Source organism: Carassius gibelio, chromosome B1 (assembly GCF_023724105.1).
Source record: "Carassius gibelio isolate Cgi1373 ecotype wild population from Czech Republic chromosome B1, carGib1.2-hapl.c, whole genome shotgun sequence".
Lineage (NCBI taxonomy): Eukaryota > Metazoa > Chordata > Actinopteri > Cypriniformes > Cyprinidae > Carassius > Carassius gibelio.
In genome coordinates, this window is record NC_068396.1 from 33,215,731 (window position 1) to 33,230,161 (window position 14,431).

The following is a 14,431-nucleotide window of genomic DNA, read 5'->3' on the forward strand; positions in this document are numbered from 1 at the left end:
TATTTCGTCCACAACAATATTTAATGAGGTTAACTTATAATTCCTTGTGGTTAGTCTGCACTTTGGTCTGCATTGCCGCATGCAAATACACCAAACACACCTGGATGTAAGGAAAGCAAAAAGGGACAAATTTCTTGCTACACTGCAGCATAGTAAAATGATTCTCACACTCCCGTTTATGTTCTTTTTTTTTATTATTCATCTTGCAGTTGTTCCGTTATTTTTGTCTTATGTTTTTACATTTCAAGTTGAAAAAACTCTTGTCCTAAATTTATTTTCAAGTTTAAGATTTAGGACGGTATTTTGAACTATTTGACTTGCCGTACATCCAGTCACGCTTCTTGCGCACGCTAGTTCTGATCGTACGTATAGTAACTCGGCAACTACGCAACAATTGTAGTATGTTTACGTAAAGGGGAACAGACATTCCGAGGGGAACAGAATTGACTGCTTCACAGCATCGTGAGCAGAGCGGCAAGAGCGATTTTTGATGCTCTAGACGCCGGCAGTGTGAACGCACAGTTAGGCTTTGGCTAGTTATAATGAAATAAATTATAATAATTTATAGTAATATTTGTTTAATATGACTTTTTTTGAAATTCAGTAATAGCTGAACACCATTTAACAAACCAAAGAGAGACACCTTCATGATGTTCATTTCAATGTTTTAGAAGAAAAAAAGGGCAATTTTGTTTGCTATTTCATGCTTTTAATTCAGCAACTTGTTAATGTTACTATGTTACACAACTGCAGCTGTTTAAAAGCAAATTACTTTGAATTACGAAAAGGGTCAAGAGCCCAACTAAAGCAAACACTGATCTCCATGATGGTGGCATCATTTTAACCAATAAAACATCCAATCCTCTGTAATTCTCAATAACAGCAGGTGTTTATCACTAATGCACAATCATCATTTAATTAGTCACTTAATTATCTTACTAACTTTAACTCTTTTAGGACTTGGATTTAACTTGAGACTAGTTTGTGACTTGGAAGGATTGACTTGGTTCCTCCTCTGGTGAAATCAGGGGCATGTTCAAGTACAAAACGGTGCGCAATGTTTTGCTATGGTTTCTGTGTTGAACGTCATGTTTCCTGGAAACGGCGTGCACCGGTGTGCAATGGGGTTTGAGATGTGTTTGCTCTTGTTTGGTAAATGTGTCAGAACTGCAGTCCAATCAGCAGCAACATGTATATAAAGCATGCGGTATTAAAGTGAAATCCCACATTTGGCTTCAAGGAAAATAATGTACTAATGTGTTGGTATGCAACAACTGAGGATATTAGAAGACATGTTTGTCATTTTGTTTGTAAAAATAAAGGATATCAACATAATGATTTAGTTGTTTATATTTTTAGCTTCATTGCAAGTGTGACATTTGGTATAGAAATAAACAATGGTAATTAAGTGCTTTTCCTAAAAATGAGAAAGAAAATACAGGGTATTAAAACCGTATGAACTACAAATAAAGTCAGTATGTGAGGCTAAATAGATGGCTCCGAAAATTCTTCACAAAGAACACAAAGAATGGCCTTCTCAGCTGCCATAGTTGCAACTCTTGCGTCATCAGAACAGTGTGTTCAATGCATCACCGTTTCTGTTTAAAAAACATTGAGTAACTTTTTGTCGGGGCTGAACGCAGCCCAGCTGCTGAGTTCATGGGTGGAAAAATAAACGGCTGGAATTTTACTTTCTGACCCCTGGACTTTAGACCTCTGTCTGTAATATATCTGCTTGTTTAATATATTAAACTTTTTGGGCACCAGGTGGTATGTGTGCAAATGAAGTTTCCAGAAATTAACCCTATTGTGAACATCTTGGCTGAAAAGCATCGAGTCAGTTATACGGTGATTGGCTATGAAATTATTGTGGAGCAAATTAATTGTAATATTAATTTAATAATAAAAGGAGCTGAATAATATTAATAGGCCTAATAATAAGGAGAACGTAACACGCCTACATTATTTTAAAAAATGCTAAATTAGATAACTAAAGTGTATACAATTATAATTTTTTAGAAATGTCATGTTTGTGATTTTTTTTGTATTAGTTATTTTTATTATGTTTGGCAATTTGTTAATTAAAAGGTCTACAAATTACGAAACAGGTAGAGTTAATTGACAACGTCAGTCAAAAAATTGATGTAGGCCTATATAAAAATAAATCGGCTAATCTTTGTAAGGGATGACTGGCAACAGCTGGTCTTAAATTCTTTAGACGCAGCAAACCAAATGACTTTGAACAGTGACTGAAAACACTGACTGAGCTCAAATGACATTCATAATCGGTCTGACAGTAGTGTTTCCCGGCTTCACAGAATGAACCGGTTTACATGTGGAACTGAAAGTCTTTCTGTTACTTGCAGACTGATGGATGGGCTTTCTTCCTCATCAGTGCAATTTTTTTTTACAGAATTATGCATTGCTGCTGTTTTTCTTATATTTTCTAACACTCAATTACAGTCCAACAGAATGGCTGAACACACACAAATTTATATGCACGACATTACCGAAACAGCCTGGATGACAATTAGCTTACAGTGCTTTCAAACTAATCAAGTTTTTAATTTTAATTTGATTTATTTTGGTTATTTCAGATATATAATAGTTCTCAAACAATAATTATTTAACAAATATTACATTTGTATAATAAACTGCCATCAGTGTGGGTGGGCCTGTGCCCATCAGGCCCGTCCGCTGACTACTCACCTGGACGAAACCTATTAACATAAAGTCATTGAGGTACATCACTCAAATCTGTTCTGCATAAATGATGGAATGCTTTGATCCAAAGTTCTTTCTAATTCAGACTAACCCTTTTACCCTTGATGTAGCCGACATGTCCTCCGTAGCACACGTTCTGTCCTCACACTCTAGCTTGCTCCATCTTCAGCCATGCAATGAGTCTCTGAGTCCACTTTGCAGAAGTCTTTATCCAACACTTATAACATCCACCTGTAAGTAGTCATGGTTCGTGTTTGCTTTGCCTGAGACAGCGGATAATCTTGAATCTTTCCATTTGGCATTTTCGCATTAAAACTTTAAATTTCAACTGTAAAATGTTTCAGACCCTTCTTAAAATGTTCACTTCACTTTGGGAAATCTTGATCAATTAAAACACTAGATTTTAAAAGTATATCTAGGGGCAAATAAACAAGAGCTTAGAAAGTGCTGCTCACCAGGCCTGCCATATTGCCATATTGTTTTCCAGCATCTTTGCATATTTGAACCCTTTCCAGCAGTGACTTTATGATTTTGAGATGCATCTTTTCAGACTGAGGACATTTGAGGGACTCAAACACAACTATTTAAAAAGATTCAAACATTCACTGATGCTCCAGAAGGAAACAAGATGCATTAAGAGCTGCATCTTCAAACACGATGAAGATGGCCAAATTTGTCTTATTTTGTTGAAATATAATTTTTTCTTCAAATTCTGAAAGTTTTCACCCCCAGCTCTTAATGCATGTTGCATCTCAAAATCATAAAGTCACTGCTGGAAAGGGTTCAAATATGCAAAGATGCTGGAAAACTGAAGAATCTGCAGGAGCTTAAAGATGTTTCTGAAGAACGCTGCTCAGTTTAACTGTTCAGAACAAACAAGGGACTCATGCACAACCATCACAAAACAGAAAGACAGTCGAGGATCATCAGGAAACAGAACACAGTACCAAGAACCAAGGGTTCCCAAACTTTTGAGGGGGTTATTTTAATAATTTCAGCATTTTTTTTGTCTTGTGGACTAAATGTTAAAATCTTTTATGTACAATATCTTACTCAGGACAGTACTAAATAAAAAATAACATGCATTTAGTACAATCTCTCTTATTTTTTAAAAATTACTCATATTTTCACAAATTCTGCAAGGGGTGCCCTAAACTTTCGAGCCCCACTGTATATATATATATATATATTTTAAATATATATATATATATATATATATATATATATATATATATATATATACACACACACATATGTATATATGATAACATATGCCATAAAGTGTTTAAAATTTCTCCCACAGTGCAACATGACTTCACATAATGCTGGTAAAGTGTTTCTGTTATTAACCATTTTTTTCGTTTAGCAAAAATGATCACAACATTATATTATTTTGAAATAAAGTTATATAAACCAAACAAATATTTATTGGCCACCAAACATAATTTTCATGGCCATCACCTCTACAGAGTCCAGATCAATTCACTTAATTTCTTACGCATGAAGTCAGACAACAAGGAAAATGAGAAGGAAAGTCACATTTACTCCAGGAACACAACACTGAAAACAAATTAATGCTTAACTTATTAAACTTATTAGTCTTACAAAACAATGTCAAATTGAGTGATGAGGGTGTTAATATTTATGAAACATTAGTATTTCAACATTGTGCAGTGCAAGAGTGACTCAAATGACAGATGGCACAGATGCTTTCACTGATAACCTTTACATGCTTCCAGCGCAGGGCCCCTTAGAATTTGCTCATTGGCCCCTTAGCACTGGCCCTGCCTCCGGGGCTATTTCATAAAACAATATTCCCAAATAAGCCAGGCTTATTTCAGTTAGTCTGGTTTATTTTCACTTGATTAGGTTTCATAAAGCAACATTACGATATAGCTCAAGCTCAGTCACTCTGGAAACGCACCCCTGGTCCGCAGCAGGCTAACTGTCAGGCTAAGCTGAGCTCCTCTAACACTGACCAATAGGAACGCACTGATATTACCACTGACTCTCTCACATGCAATTATTTGATGTTATCAGTCAAAAAATGAAAGTATACAGAAAATGCAACTTAAATAAATCAAATAAAAATATAGGCTACAACCAACTGTAATTAATGTATTGTGCCTAAGATGTAATGACTTTGTTTTAAGATTTTTCAAAAGACCAATATGCTGCTATATGCACATTCATTTGTTCAGCAGTTTCTATCCATGCAGCCTTTCTCTCTGGTTTTATGACAGCTGTATATTAAAACATTAAAATATAAAATTGCTCTTTCAAGCGTTAAAAACACTACATTAAAAGTTAAAATCACTAAATTAAAAGTTAAAAACACAATTAAAAGTTAAAATCACAATTAAAAATGAAAATAAAACTATAAAGCAGATTATAAGTAGAATAAACATTAATTAATTAGAGCTAGTAATTAGGGCTACATTAGCCAGCTTACATTTGATTTACAGTTACTTCTATCATACAAATACACTTATATGTAGAATTAATATTCTACATGTGATATATTTAATGCACAACAACAAAATATTTATTCGGAATGATTTTTATTTTTCTATCGTGCAGCAGCGCTCGCTCATTTAAGCCTCGTCCAGCCTCACTTTTTGTTTGTTATAGCAAAAGTTGTGAGAACTCAAACTGATCATATGGGGATGATTACTTTACGTAGCCTAAGAATATCACTACATTAAATTTTGCATATACTATATTGGGACAAGATCATGTCGACTCAATACTAAGATTCAGTGTGTTTACCCCAATAATGGAGACATTCATAGAAAAGCTTGTTTTTGAATGTGCAGGGGTGATCTGAATAATTTGTTGATTTTCACCATTTTTGAGGTACATACACTGAGTCTTGGTCCTGTCCAATTAATTTATACTTAACTTGACATTCAAAATAAAGAAGGGCAAAATTTCATGTAGTTGTTTTCTTTCATCTTTTGTTATAACAAATGCATTCTAGGAATACACAGCTGTAATAGTCACAGAAAAACTTAAGTTAAAAAGTCAAGGGTCAGTAACCCAACTACAGCAATCACTTACCTCCATAATGGTGACTTCAAATGTTATTATTTTCAATAAAACAGCACTAAGGCTTCTTGGAGGCTAAGTGACAGGTTGCTCATGCAGGGCCAGTGCTAAGGGGTCAACGTTTTGCCAATGAGCAAATTCTCAGGGTCCCTGCACTGTTAGCCCTTAGTGGAGGTGCAGGCTTGTTTGAAGGGTACATTTAAACCATTGTGTAAAAAATGTAGATAAGGACATTATGACCTTTTAACTAATTCATGCAAAGAATCAAGGGTTTTGCAATGTTAACATATATCTAATCTATGTGGTAACACAGAGGTGGAGCCTGACAGCTATTTAACTGTGTTTGTGACCCACTGAACATCATCACAAAGCAAACAGTGAGCTATTGTTTTATTCTCCATTATTTACCTTACAAAATATTCAGACATATTTACAACGCTCAGAAAACCATTCAGCCACATTTTTTTTTACAAATTTTTCAGAATTCTTCAAGAAAAGGCAAGATTGCAGTAAGAGAAGATGGCAGTAAGTTCATGTTGATCACAGTTGTAGAGTTTTTCCTTCTAGAGTCAGTGTGATTTGATCATTTTAAATGAGGCTGATGATCAGTCGTGTCTCTCTGTAGATGAAGGTGTTTGCTGTGGCTCTGCTCTCTGTTTTCATGGGGTTTATGGTGTCTGTTTCTGATGGATTAAATCCGGTCGACTGTTCTGAACTTTATAAATCAGGAGAAACAGTGAGTGGGATCTACTCCATCTATCCAGCAGGTGACGTTCCTGTCTGGGTTTACTGTGAGATGATCTCAGTTGGAAACAATGAAGACAAAGGAGGATGGACGGTATTAATGTGACTTTATATCATTAAACACAGATCAGAATACATTAATTATGAATAATATCTTCTATATAAACCCATCACAGGTGATTCAGAGGAGAATGGACGGCAGTGTGAATTTCTATCGGCCGTGGGATCAGTACAAGAGAGGATTTGGGAATGTGGAGGGAGAATACTGGCTGGGTAAGATCTCACAGTGTGTGTGTGTGTTTGGTTGAGCATGTTCTTCATGTGTGTTTGTGTGTATGATCAGGGCTGGAGAACATGTACCAGCTGGCACGCAACAGGAAGTACATGCTGAGAGTGGATCTGGAGGACTTTGATGGAAGCAAAAGTTATGCTGTGTACTCGTCCTTTTCTGTGGGTCCTGAAGCTGATGGGTATAAACTACAAGTTTCAGGATTCAAAGATGGAGGAGCAGGTAGAACACTTTTATTTATACTCTTGAAAATGAATTAATAAAGTCACACTTGAACAAATGTTTACTTGGTCACGGACTTTCAAATCAGTTTTGTAATTTCACTGAAACATCTTCATGTAAATAAGGATGCATGCACTTTCAGTGATTCTGGTTGTGAAAAGGAGCTGCTTATTAGTAAATTACTAATTTAGTAAACTTATACTATAATACTACCCTTACTATTTCTGCAGTATCCAGTATGTATTCTGTGCATGGTATGCAAATTATCTGTATGCATGGAATACCAGGATGACCTACTATATTTGCCAGAATCTGCGAAATATAACTCAAGTCCACTGAAATTAGTACAGAAACTGTGTCAGGAATTGCATACTACCTTAGAACTCGTACTATGTTGCAGTATGCAATGTGTATACTATGAGTAGTAAGTGAGTTTTTTGTATGCATGGAATTCCTGGATTACCTGCTACATTTGCTGAATTTTTAAGTATGAATCTGAAGACACTGCATGGGGGTACTGTTTAAATTATGTAATTGATTGTAATTAATTATGTAACTTGAATCTCTATGGCACGTTTCCGATCAAGTCAAATGACGTCACCTTTATCCCTACAGCACTTAATACAGTACTGATCGCTTTAAATATGTAAAATAATAATAATGTTGCATTAATATGATATATAAATAAACTTATATTATATTTTATTATATTATATTATAATATATTATATTATATATCCTGGTTTACAACATTTGCCAGGAGAGATTTTTTCCCCTTAAGAAAACAATTGATATTGGCATCAACAGGCATCATTCTGAATAATCTGCTAATCAGTAGAGAAATTAACATAAATCATAAATATATAAGTCATAGATAAGATGTTAAAAAACATCAATGATGTTCTTCCTCTTTGCAGGGGACTCTTTGTTCTACCATAATGAACAGAAGTTTTCCACCTTTGACAAAGACCAAGACAAGGACAATAATAACAACTGTGCCAAAAAGTTTCTCGGGGCATTTTGGTACAATGAATGTCACTATACAAACCCCAACGGTGTGTATTTGTGGGGTGAAGATCCCACCCTTTTGGCCATTGGAAATGTTTGGTACACCTGGAAGAGCAATTGGGCCCTCGGTATGAAATCCATCACCATGAAGATCAAACCTGTGCCCTAAAAGAGCAACATCTGATGTTGTTTTAACTATACTACAAAATGCGGAGGTTTAAGGTTTTATTTTCCTCAGTGTAAGCAAATCAACAATTATTTGCTTTTGTCTTTTGATTTACTTTTATATAAATAAACTTCCAATAGACTCCTGCATTGAAAGCATTCTGTCTTTTTATACATTGTGTCAGATGAGCTCTCATCAGAAATCAATCACTTTATGAACAATAAGTCATTACATAATTGAAACAAATGCTTATATAAAAGAGATACATTTTACAAGTTAAATTAGATAAATCATTATTTGAGGGAAATAAATTAAATTAAGTGAAATAAACTGTTTTTATTCTCATTTAAGCAACATACTTCTAAGACTGAAAACACCTGCATGAACAATAATAAGTAAATAAATAAATAAACAAAGAATCATGGGTGTAGCCTACATATGATAATTAGTTAAATAATCATATATTTTAAAAAGAATATAATACATTTCATGAACATCAAGGACTTTTGACAGGGTTAATCCATTTGACCTAATCAATATGTGCCTATTCATAAAATATGTGATATTTTACATATTTACATTACAAAGTAAGTATAGAATACAAACATGTTTTATGTGAATTCATGAAACTTGTACCTTCACTGAGGTACTCCTTGTAGGCTACTTATACGAAAACTGTGAAATTGTGTCATCATTGTGTCATCTTCAAGTTGCAAACCTATGAGATTCTTTCTTCTGTTGAACACTAAAGATGATATTTTGCTGAATGTTGGTAACCAAACAGTTAAATGCATAATTTTCTTTCAGCTATACCCTTTTTATTATATAGATGTAATATTTTCTTAATTCTATTTATTTATTTATTTGTATTTTTTATTAACTTATTGATACACAATTCACTGTTGGGTAAGCTTAATGGCTGTTCTTTCTTCTGCACTATGTTCCACCAAAAGGACTGTTCACAAAGGACACTACTAACATGACAATATGCATGAAACCATTCAGACAAATTTTGGGCACAAATAGGTTAATTCACTGGGTCCTATTCTTAGTCTTCTGCTTGATTCTTGGTCCTACTTTTATTTCACATTAGTCCTTCTGATCTTGGAAGCCTGATATCTGTCTCAATTTTTTTTTATTACTTTTTTGGCAGTTTTGTCTACCTTTTAATTTCCCATAATACCTATCTTTGCAATGATCCAAATGAATGTGTCTGCATCTTTATTCTTGAGTGGAAAATCATTATTTCATAAAGTAACTCTTCATGATTTTTAGTCATACTTGATTTGAGACTCCACAAAACAGAGACCGATCCACAACAGATTTCAACTTTGTTTGGTTTATTTTGTTCAATCCATTCTAAGGCTTTCAAGATGACACACAACTCAACATGTTATATGTCTTCTGAGATACAACAATGAATCTATCTGTCAAAGGCTTGACATTCACTCATCTGACGTAAATGTGTGTTGGCAGTGTGTGTACACAACCACCCTGTGACATCACATATTACAAGCCGGGCCCATGACTGTTGATTGACATGGCTGTATTAGCATAGACCCCGCCCCGAATGAGCTGCACACCTCGCCATGTTTATCTTCACTCTAGAGCAGTGATCCTCAAATCTGGGTCACAAGATCAACCTTTGTGGCCTGATGGTTAGAGAGTCAGACTTGTAACACAAAGGTCGTCAGTACCATCAGATATTGATATGGTTGTTAAAACTTGCATGATTTCAGTCTGATATACATGATAATTAAAAGCAAACAAAACAAACAATTTTTTTTCTGTCTGAGAATCTGAGATACCTGCTGTAATGTCACAGTTCTATTCTGGTATAGAGGCCGGGAGCAGCAGCTAATTAAGAGACATACATGCAAACAACCCATTTCTGCCTCCACTCAAAATAGGCATTTAAAAACGACATAAAAATTATCTGTGGGGTATTTTGAGCTGACAAATTCTGGGGACACCTGAGTCTTATATTACATCTTGTAAAAAGGGGAATTATACGTGAATGTGAAGTGCGGTTTGGTCAACTTAAAGATAGCAAGATCCAAAAGCTTATACATCATACAGAATGCAAAAAATTCTAAATCTAAAAATGCAGAAATGCAGTTTTTTTTGTCAGGGTTAGGTGTAGGGCGATATAATACACAGTTTGCACATTATAAAACCATTGCACCTATGGAGAGTCCACATAAAACATAGAAACTCAACGTGTGTGTGTGTGTGTGTGTGTGTGTGTGTGTGTGTGTGTGTGTGTGTGTGTGTGTGAGACTGTGAATGTGTGTTCACTTGGATGGGTTAAATGCAGAGCACAAATTCCAAGTATGGGACCCCATGCTTTGCCCCACATCACTTCACAATTCATACTCTTTTTTTCTCTAAGGATTGTTCGATGTAAACATGCAATTGCATTTGTGAAGACAGAATTGCAAGATATAATGTCTGTGTAATTATGTGATAAAAAATTGCAAATCTGAGGAATAATTGTGAGATACACTCAGAAAAAATATTTTAGTTGTTTGCTCAGTTTACTTCAATAAAATAAGCTAAAACAACATAAACCTTTAGTGTTTTATCCAGTTGTCATTTGCACTCAATTGTATTATATTAAATGAAATTACATTTGTAAAATGTTAACTTAAAGCACTGAAGTTAAGTTGGGCCTACACTAATCATTTATGTTGCATTGACTGAACCTGGGCACTGGATTTCTAGTTCCCAGCATGTTTTGCATAGGGATAGACCGGGAGAATAAATGTAGAAATTAAGTGGTGTTTAATGTGTTTTTTCTAAAGGGAAATACATGTTAAAGTTTGTCGTTTAGTTATTTTTGACATATAAAAGAGTTTATGTTTATGATTATTTTAGAGGTTACCATTATGGTGAAGTATAGATTTTGTGGTTAAACTATAGGCCACATTAACTGTAACTATGCTAATATCATGAAAACATTTTTACTTGATCATTACTTGCATGCTACAAAAAACTTTACACTGTTTTGTACTGAACAAGTTTTGTGCTGGCTGTTACTCTCTCATAAGAATAAACATGAAAAACAAAAGAAAAGAAATCAGTTTGAGAGCCAGTATATGCTTTATGTTCTCTATATTGTCAGCAATCAGACCCTTTACAATCAAACGATCATAAAACATTTACATGCATGTAAGATTAATCTCACACAACTCTGCACAAAAGCACCAGTCTGAATAGCAACAACACTGCTTGCATCAACAAGAGTGAATTATGCTCAGGGAACATTCACAGAATCTGTCCAGTGAAATTGTTGTGATCTCATTAATTAGCATGAATTTTACTCATCGGTACATTTAACTTAATTTAAGTTCAAATAAATCTGTTTAAATGCATGGAAATGTGTGTCATATTTTTATCAAGTTAGACCAACAAGCTATTTTTTGATTGTATAAACTTGCAATTCTTACTTTATAACTCAAAATTGTGACTTTTTGTCCCGCAGTTCTTATAACTCAATTGCAGGTTGATATCTCACAATTTTGAGAAAAAAAAAAAAAACATTCCGAATTGCGAGTTTATCCACCTTATTGTTCAAGCTGGAAATAAGCAGTTTTCTGTGATTTCTGGTTCATTAGCCACTGAAGTGAAATAATGAGAAGAATAACAAAGTGCAGCAAATGGTAAAATGTTTTGTGCTTCAAACTGACAATACATTAAAATAATATGGTAAGAAACAGCAGTTTGCAATATCAAGCAGCAAAACATGCTGTTTTTTACAGCTAAAAATACCTTGACATGGAAGGCAAAGAAAGTCAGAAGAGTATGATATCTTCTTACATAAAGTCTGTGCAAAAACACAAAAAACAGCTAAATTTCAACATTTACTGAAGCTGATATAAAAATATATGCTGATAAAAATCATGTGCCACTCAATTTCTTAAGTTGTTGTTAAAGATGAACAATTTTGATAAGAAAAATGTAATAATAATAATGTAATAGTAATACTACTAAAATTACTATGTAATAGTAATGTTCTCAAATATTTTGATTAAAATGTAAGAAAAATAAGTCTATTTTAATGTTCATATTAATTGTTAGTCAAATACAAATTTATTTTTATGAAAACAAAAAATAAGACGTACATTTTAGACAAAATTATCTAAGTGACCAGTTCAAACTAAAAGTTGCTTTCAAAGATTTTATTAAAGTAGCAAAGTTATTTATTATTGTGATATTTACAAGGCCAGTGTTTTTAACCATGTAACTTATCAGCAGCTAGTGTTTCAACATTGTGCAGTGGAAGAGTGACTAAAATGCAGATGCTCTTAGTGATAAAAGTTCAGCCAAAGATGCAAGTGACTCGACGATTTTATAGACTTTTCTATGATCATTGAACCTAAATTAAATTTAGTATTCTGTCATGTTGTCATGCATCAATGCTTTGAAACATAAATGAACAGATATGCTTGTTTCATGTTGTTCTATCTAGCTGTTTCTTCACCATCCTATCAAAATAAACACAAAACCAGTAAATAAATGAATAATAAAGGAAGTGGGCATCATGTTAGCATTCAGCTTGTACTAAGTATCATAAGAGTCCTATCCATCCCATACTTCTTCCATTTAAGAATTATATACAAAATTATTTGTTATAAATATATATTTCAGTCTCTCAGTTAGGTTGCCATTGATACAATCAGCTGTATTTTTTTACAAAATTTACCTGTACTTTTGAAACTTCCCATACAAAAAATAAACCTGATTTGACTAGAAATTAAACCTAAAAACCATGTTTACTATAGTTAAACCACACTGATTTTTTTATTCATCCAATTAATAAAAAAGGGTAATTGTAGTAATCTAAAATATAGTAATCTATATTTTATAACTTGAGCCAGTGAATGACAAATAGCGTGCCCTAAACAATATTTTCTTTCTATAAAAGTTATTTTATAAAACCTGGCAAAAAGTATATTTTGTCATGTTGAAGAAAGTCAATTAATTTAAATTCTATTTTTGATCTAAACAAAAATATATACAGGTCTTGGTCATATAATTAGAATATCATCAAAAAGCTGATTTATTTCACTATATTCATTCATTACACACAGACTGATATATTTCAAATGTATATTTCTTTTAATTTTGATGATTCTTACTAACAACTAAGGAAAATCCCAAATTCAGTATCTTAGAATCTCAAATTCAATATTGGCCAATTGAAAAGTATGAACCTGAAAAGTATGAGCATGTACAGCACTCAGTACTTAGTTGGGGCTCCTTTTGTCTGAATTACTGCAGCAATGCAGCGTGGCATGGAGTTGATCAGTCTGTGCACTGCTCAGGTGTTATGAGAGACCAGGTTGGTCTGATAGTGGCCTTCAGCTCTTCTGCATTCTTGGGTGTGGCATATCACAGCTTCCACTTCAAAATACCCCATAGATTCTCTCTGGGGTTAAGGTCAGGAGAGTTTGCTGGCCAATTAAGAACAGGGATACCATGATCCTTAAACCGGGTACTGGTAGCTTTGGCACTGTGTGCAGGTGCCAATTCCTGTTGGAAAATGAAATCTGCATCTCCATAGTTGGTCAGCAGCAGGAAGCATGAAGTGCTCTAAAACTTCCTGGTGTACGGCTGTTTTGACCTTTGACCTCAGAAAACACAGTGGACCAACACCAGCAGATGACATGGCACCACAAACCATCACTGACTGTGGAAACTTTACACTGGACCTCAAGAAATGTGGATTGTGTGCCTCTCCTCTCTTCCTTCAAACTCTGGGACCATGATATCCAAAGGAAATGCAAAATTTGCTCTCATCAGAGAACATAACTTTGGACCACTCAACAGCAGTCCAGTCCTTTCTGAAGCGAGATACTTCTGACGCTGTCTGTTGTTCAAGAGTGGCTTGACACAAGGAATGCGAAGCTGAAACCCATGTCTTGCATACGTCTGTGTGTAGTGGTTCTTGAAGCACTGACTCCAGCTGCAGTCTGCTCTTTGTGAATCTCCCCCACATTTTTGAATGGGTTTTGTTTCACAATCCTCTCCAGGGTGTTGTTATCCCTATTGCTTCTACAATTTTTTCTACCACATCTTTTCCTTCCCTTTGCTTCTCTACTAATGTGCTTGGAAACAGAGCTCTGTGAACAGCCAGCCTATTTTGCAATGACCTTTTGTGTCTTGCCCTCCTTGTGCAAGGTGTCAATGGTTGTCTTTTGGACAACTGTCAGGTCAGCAGTCTTCCC

At 34.5% G+C, this 14,431-nt stretch overlaps 1 protein-coding gene across 1 annotated transcript; it reads left to right on the forward strand.

The window, feature by feature from the left end:
- Positions 1-6,249: 6,249 nt before the first annotated feature.
- LOC127949538 (microfibril-associated glycoprotein 4-like) lies at positions 6,250-8,350 on the forward strand. Its single transcript, XM_052546991.1, has 5 exons — positions 6,250-6,297; positions 6,398-6,610; positions 6,693-6,789; positions 6,860-7,027; positions 7,945-8,350. The coding sequence occupies exons 1-5, from the start codon at positions 6,292-6,294 to the stop codon at positions 8,202-8,204; spliced, it is 744 nt and encodes a 247-aa protein (XP_052402951.1). The 5' UTR covers positions 6,250-6,291; the 3' UTR covers positions 8,205-8,350.
- The last annotated feature ends 6,081 nt before the right edge of the window (positions 8,351-14,431 follow it).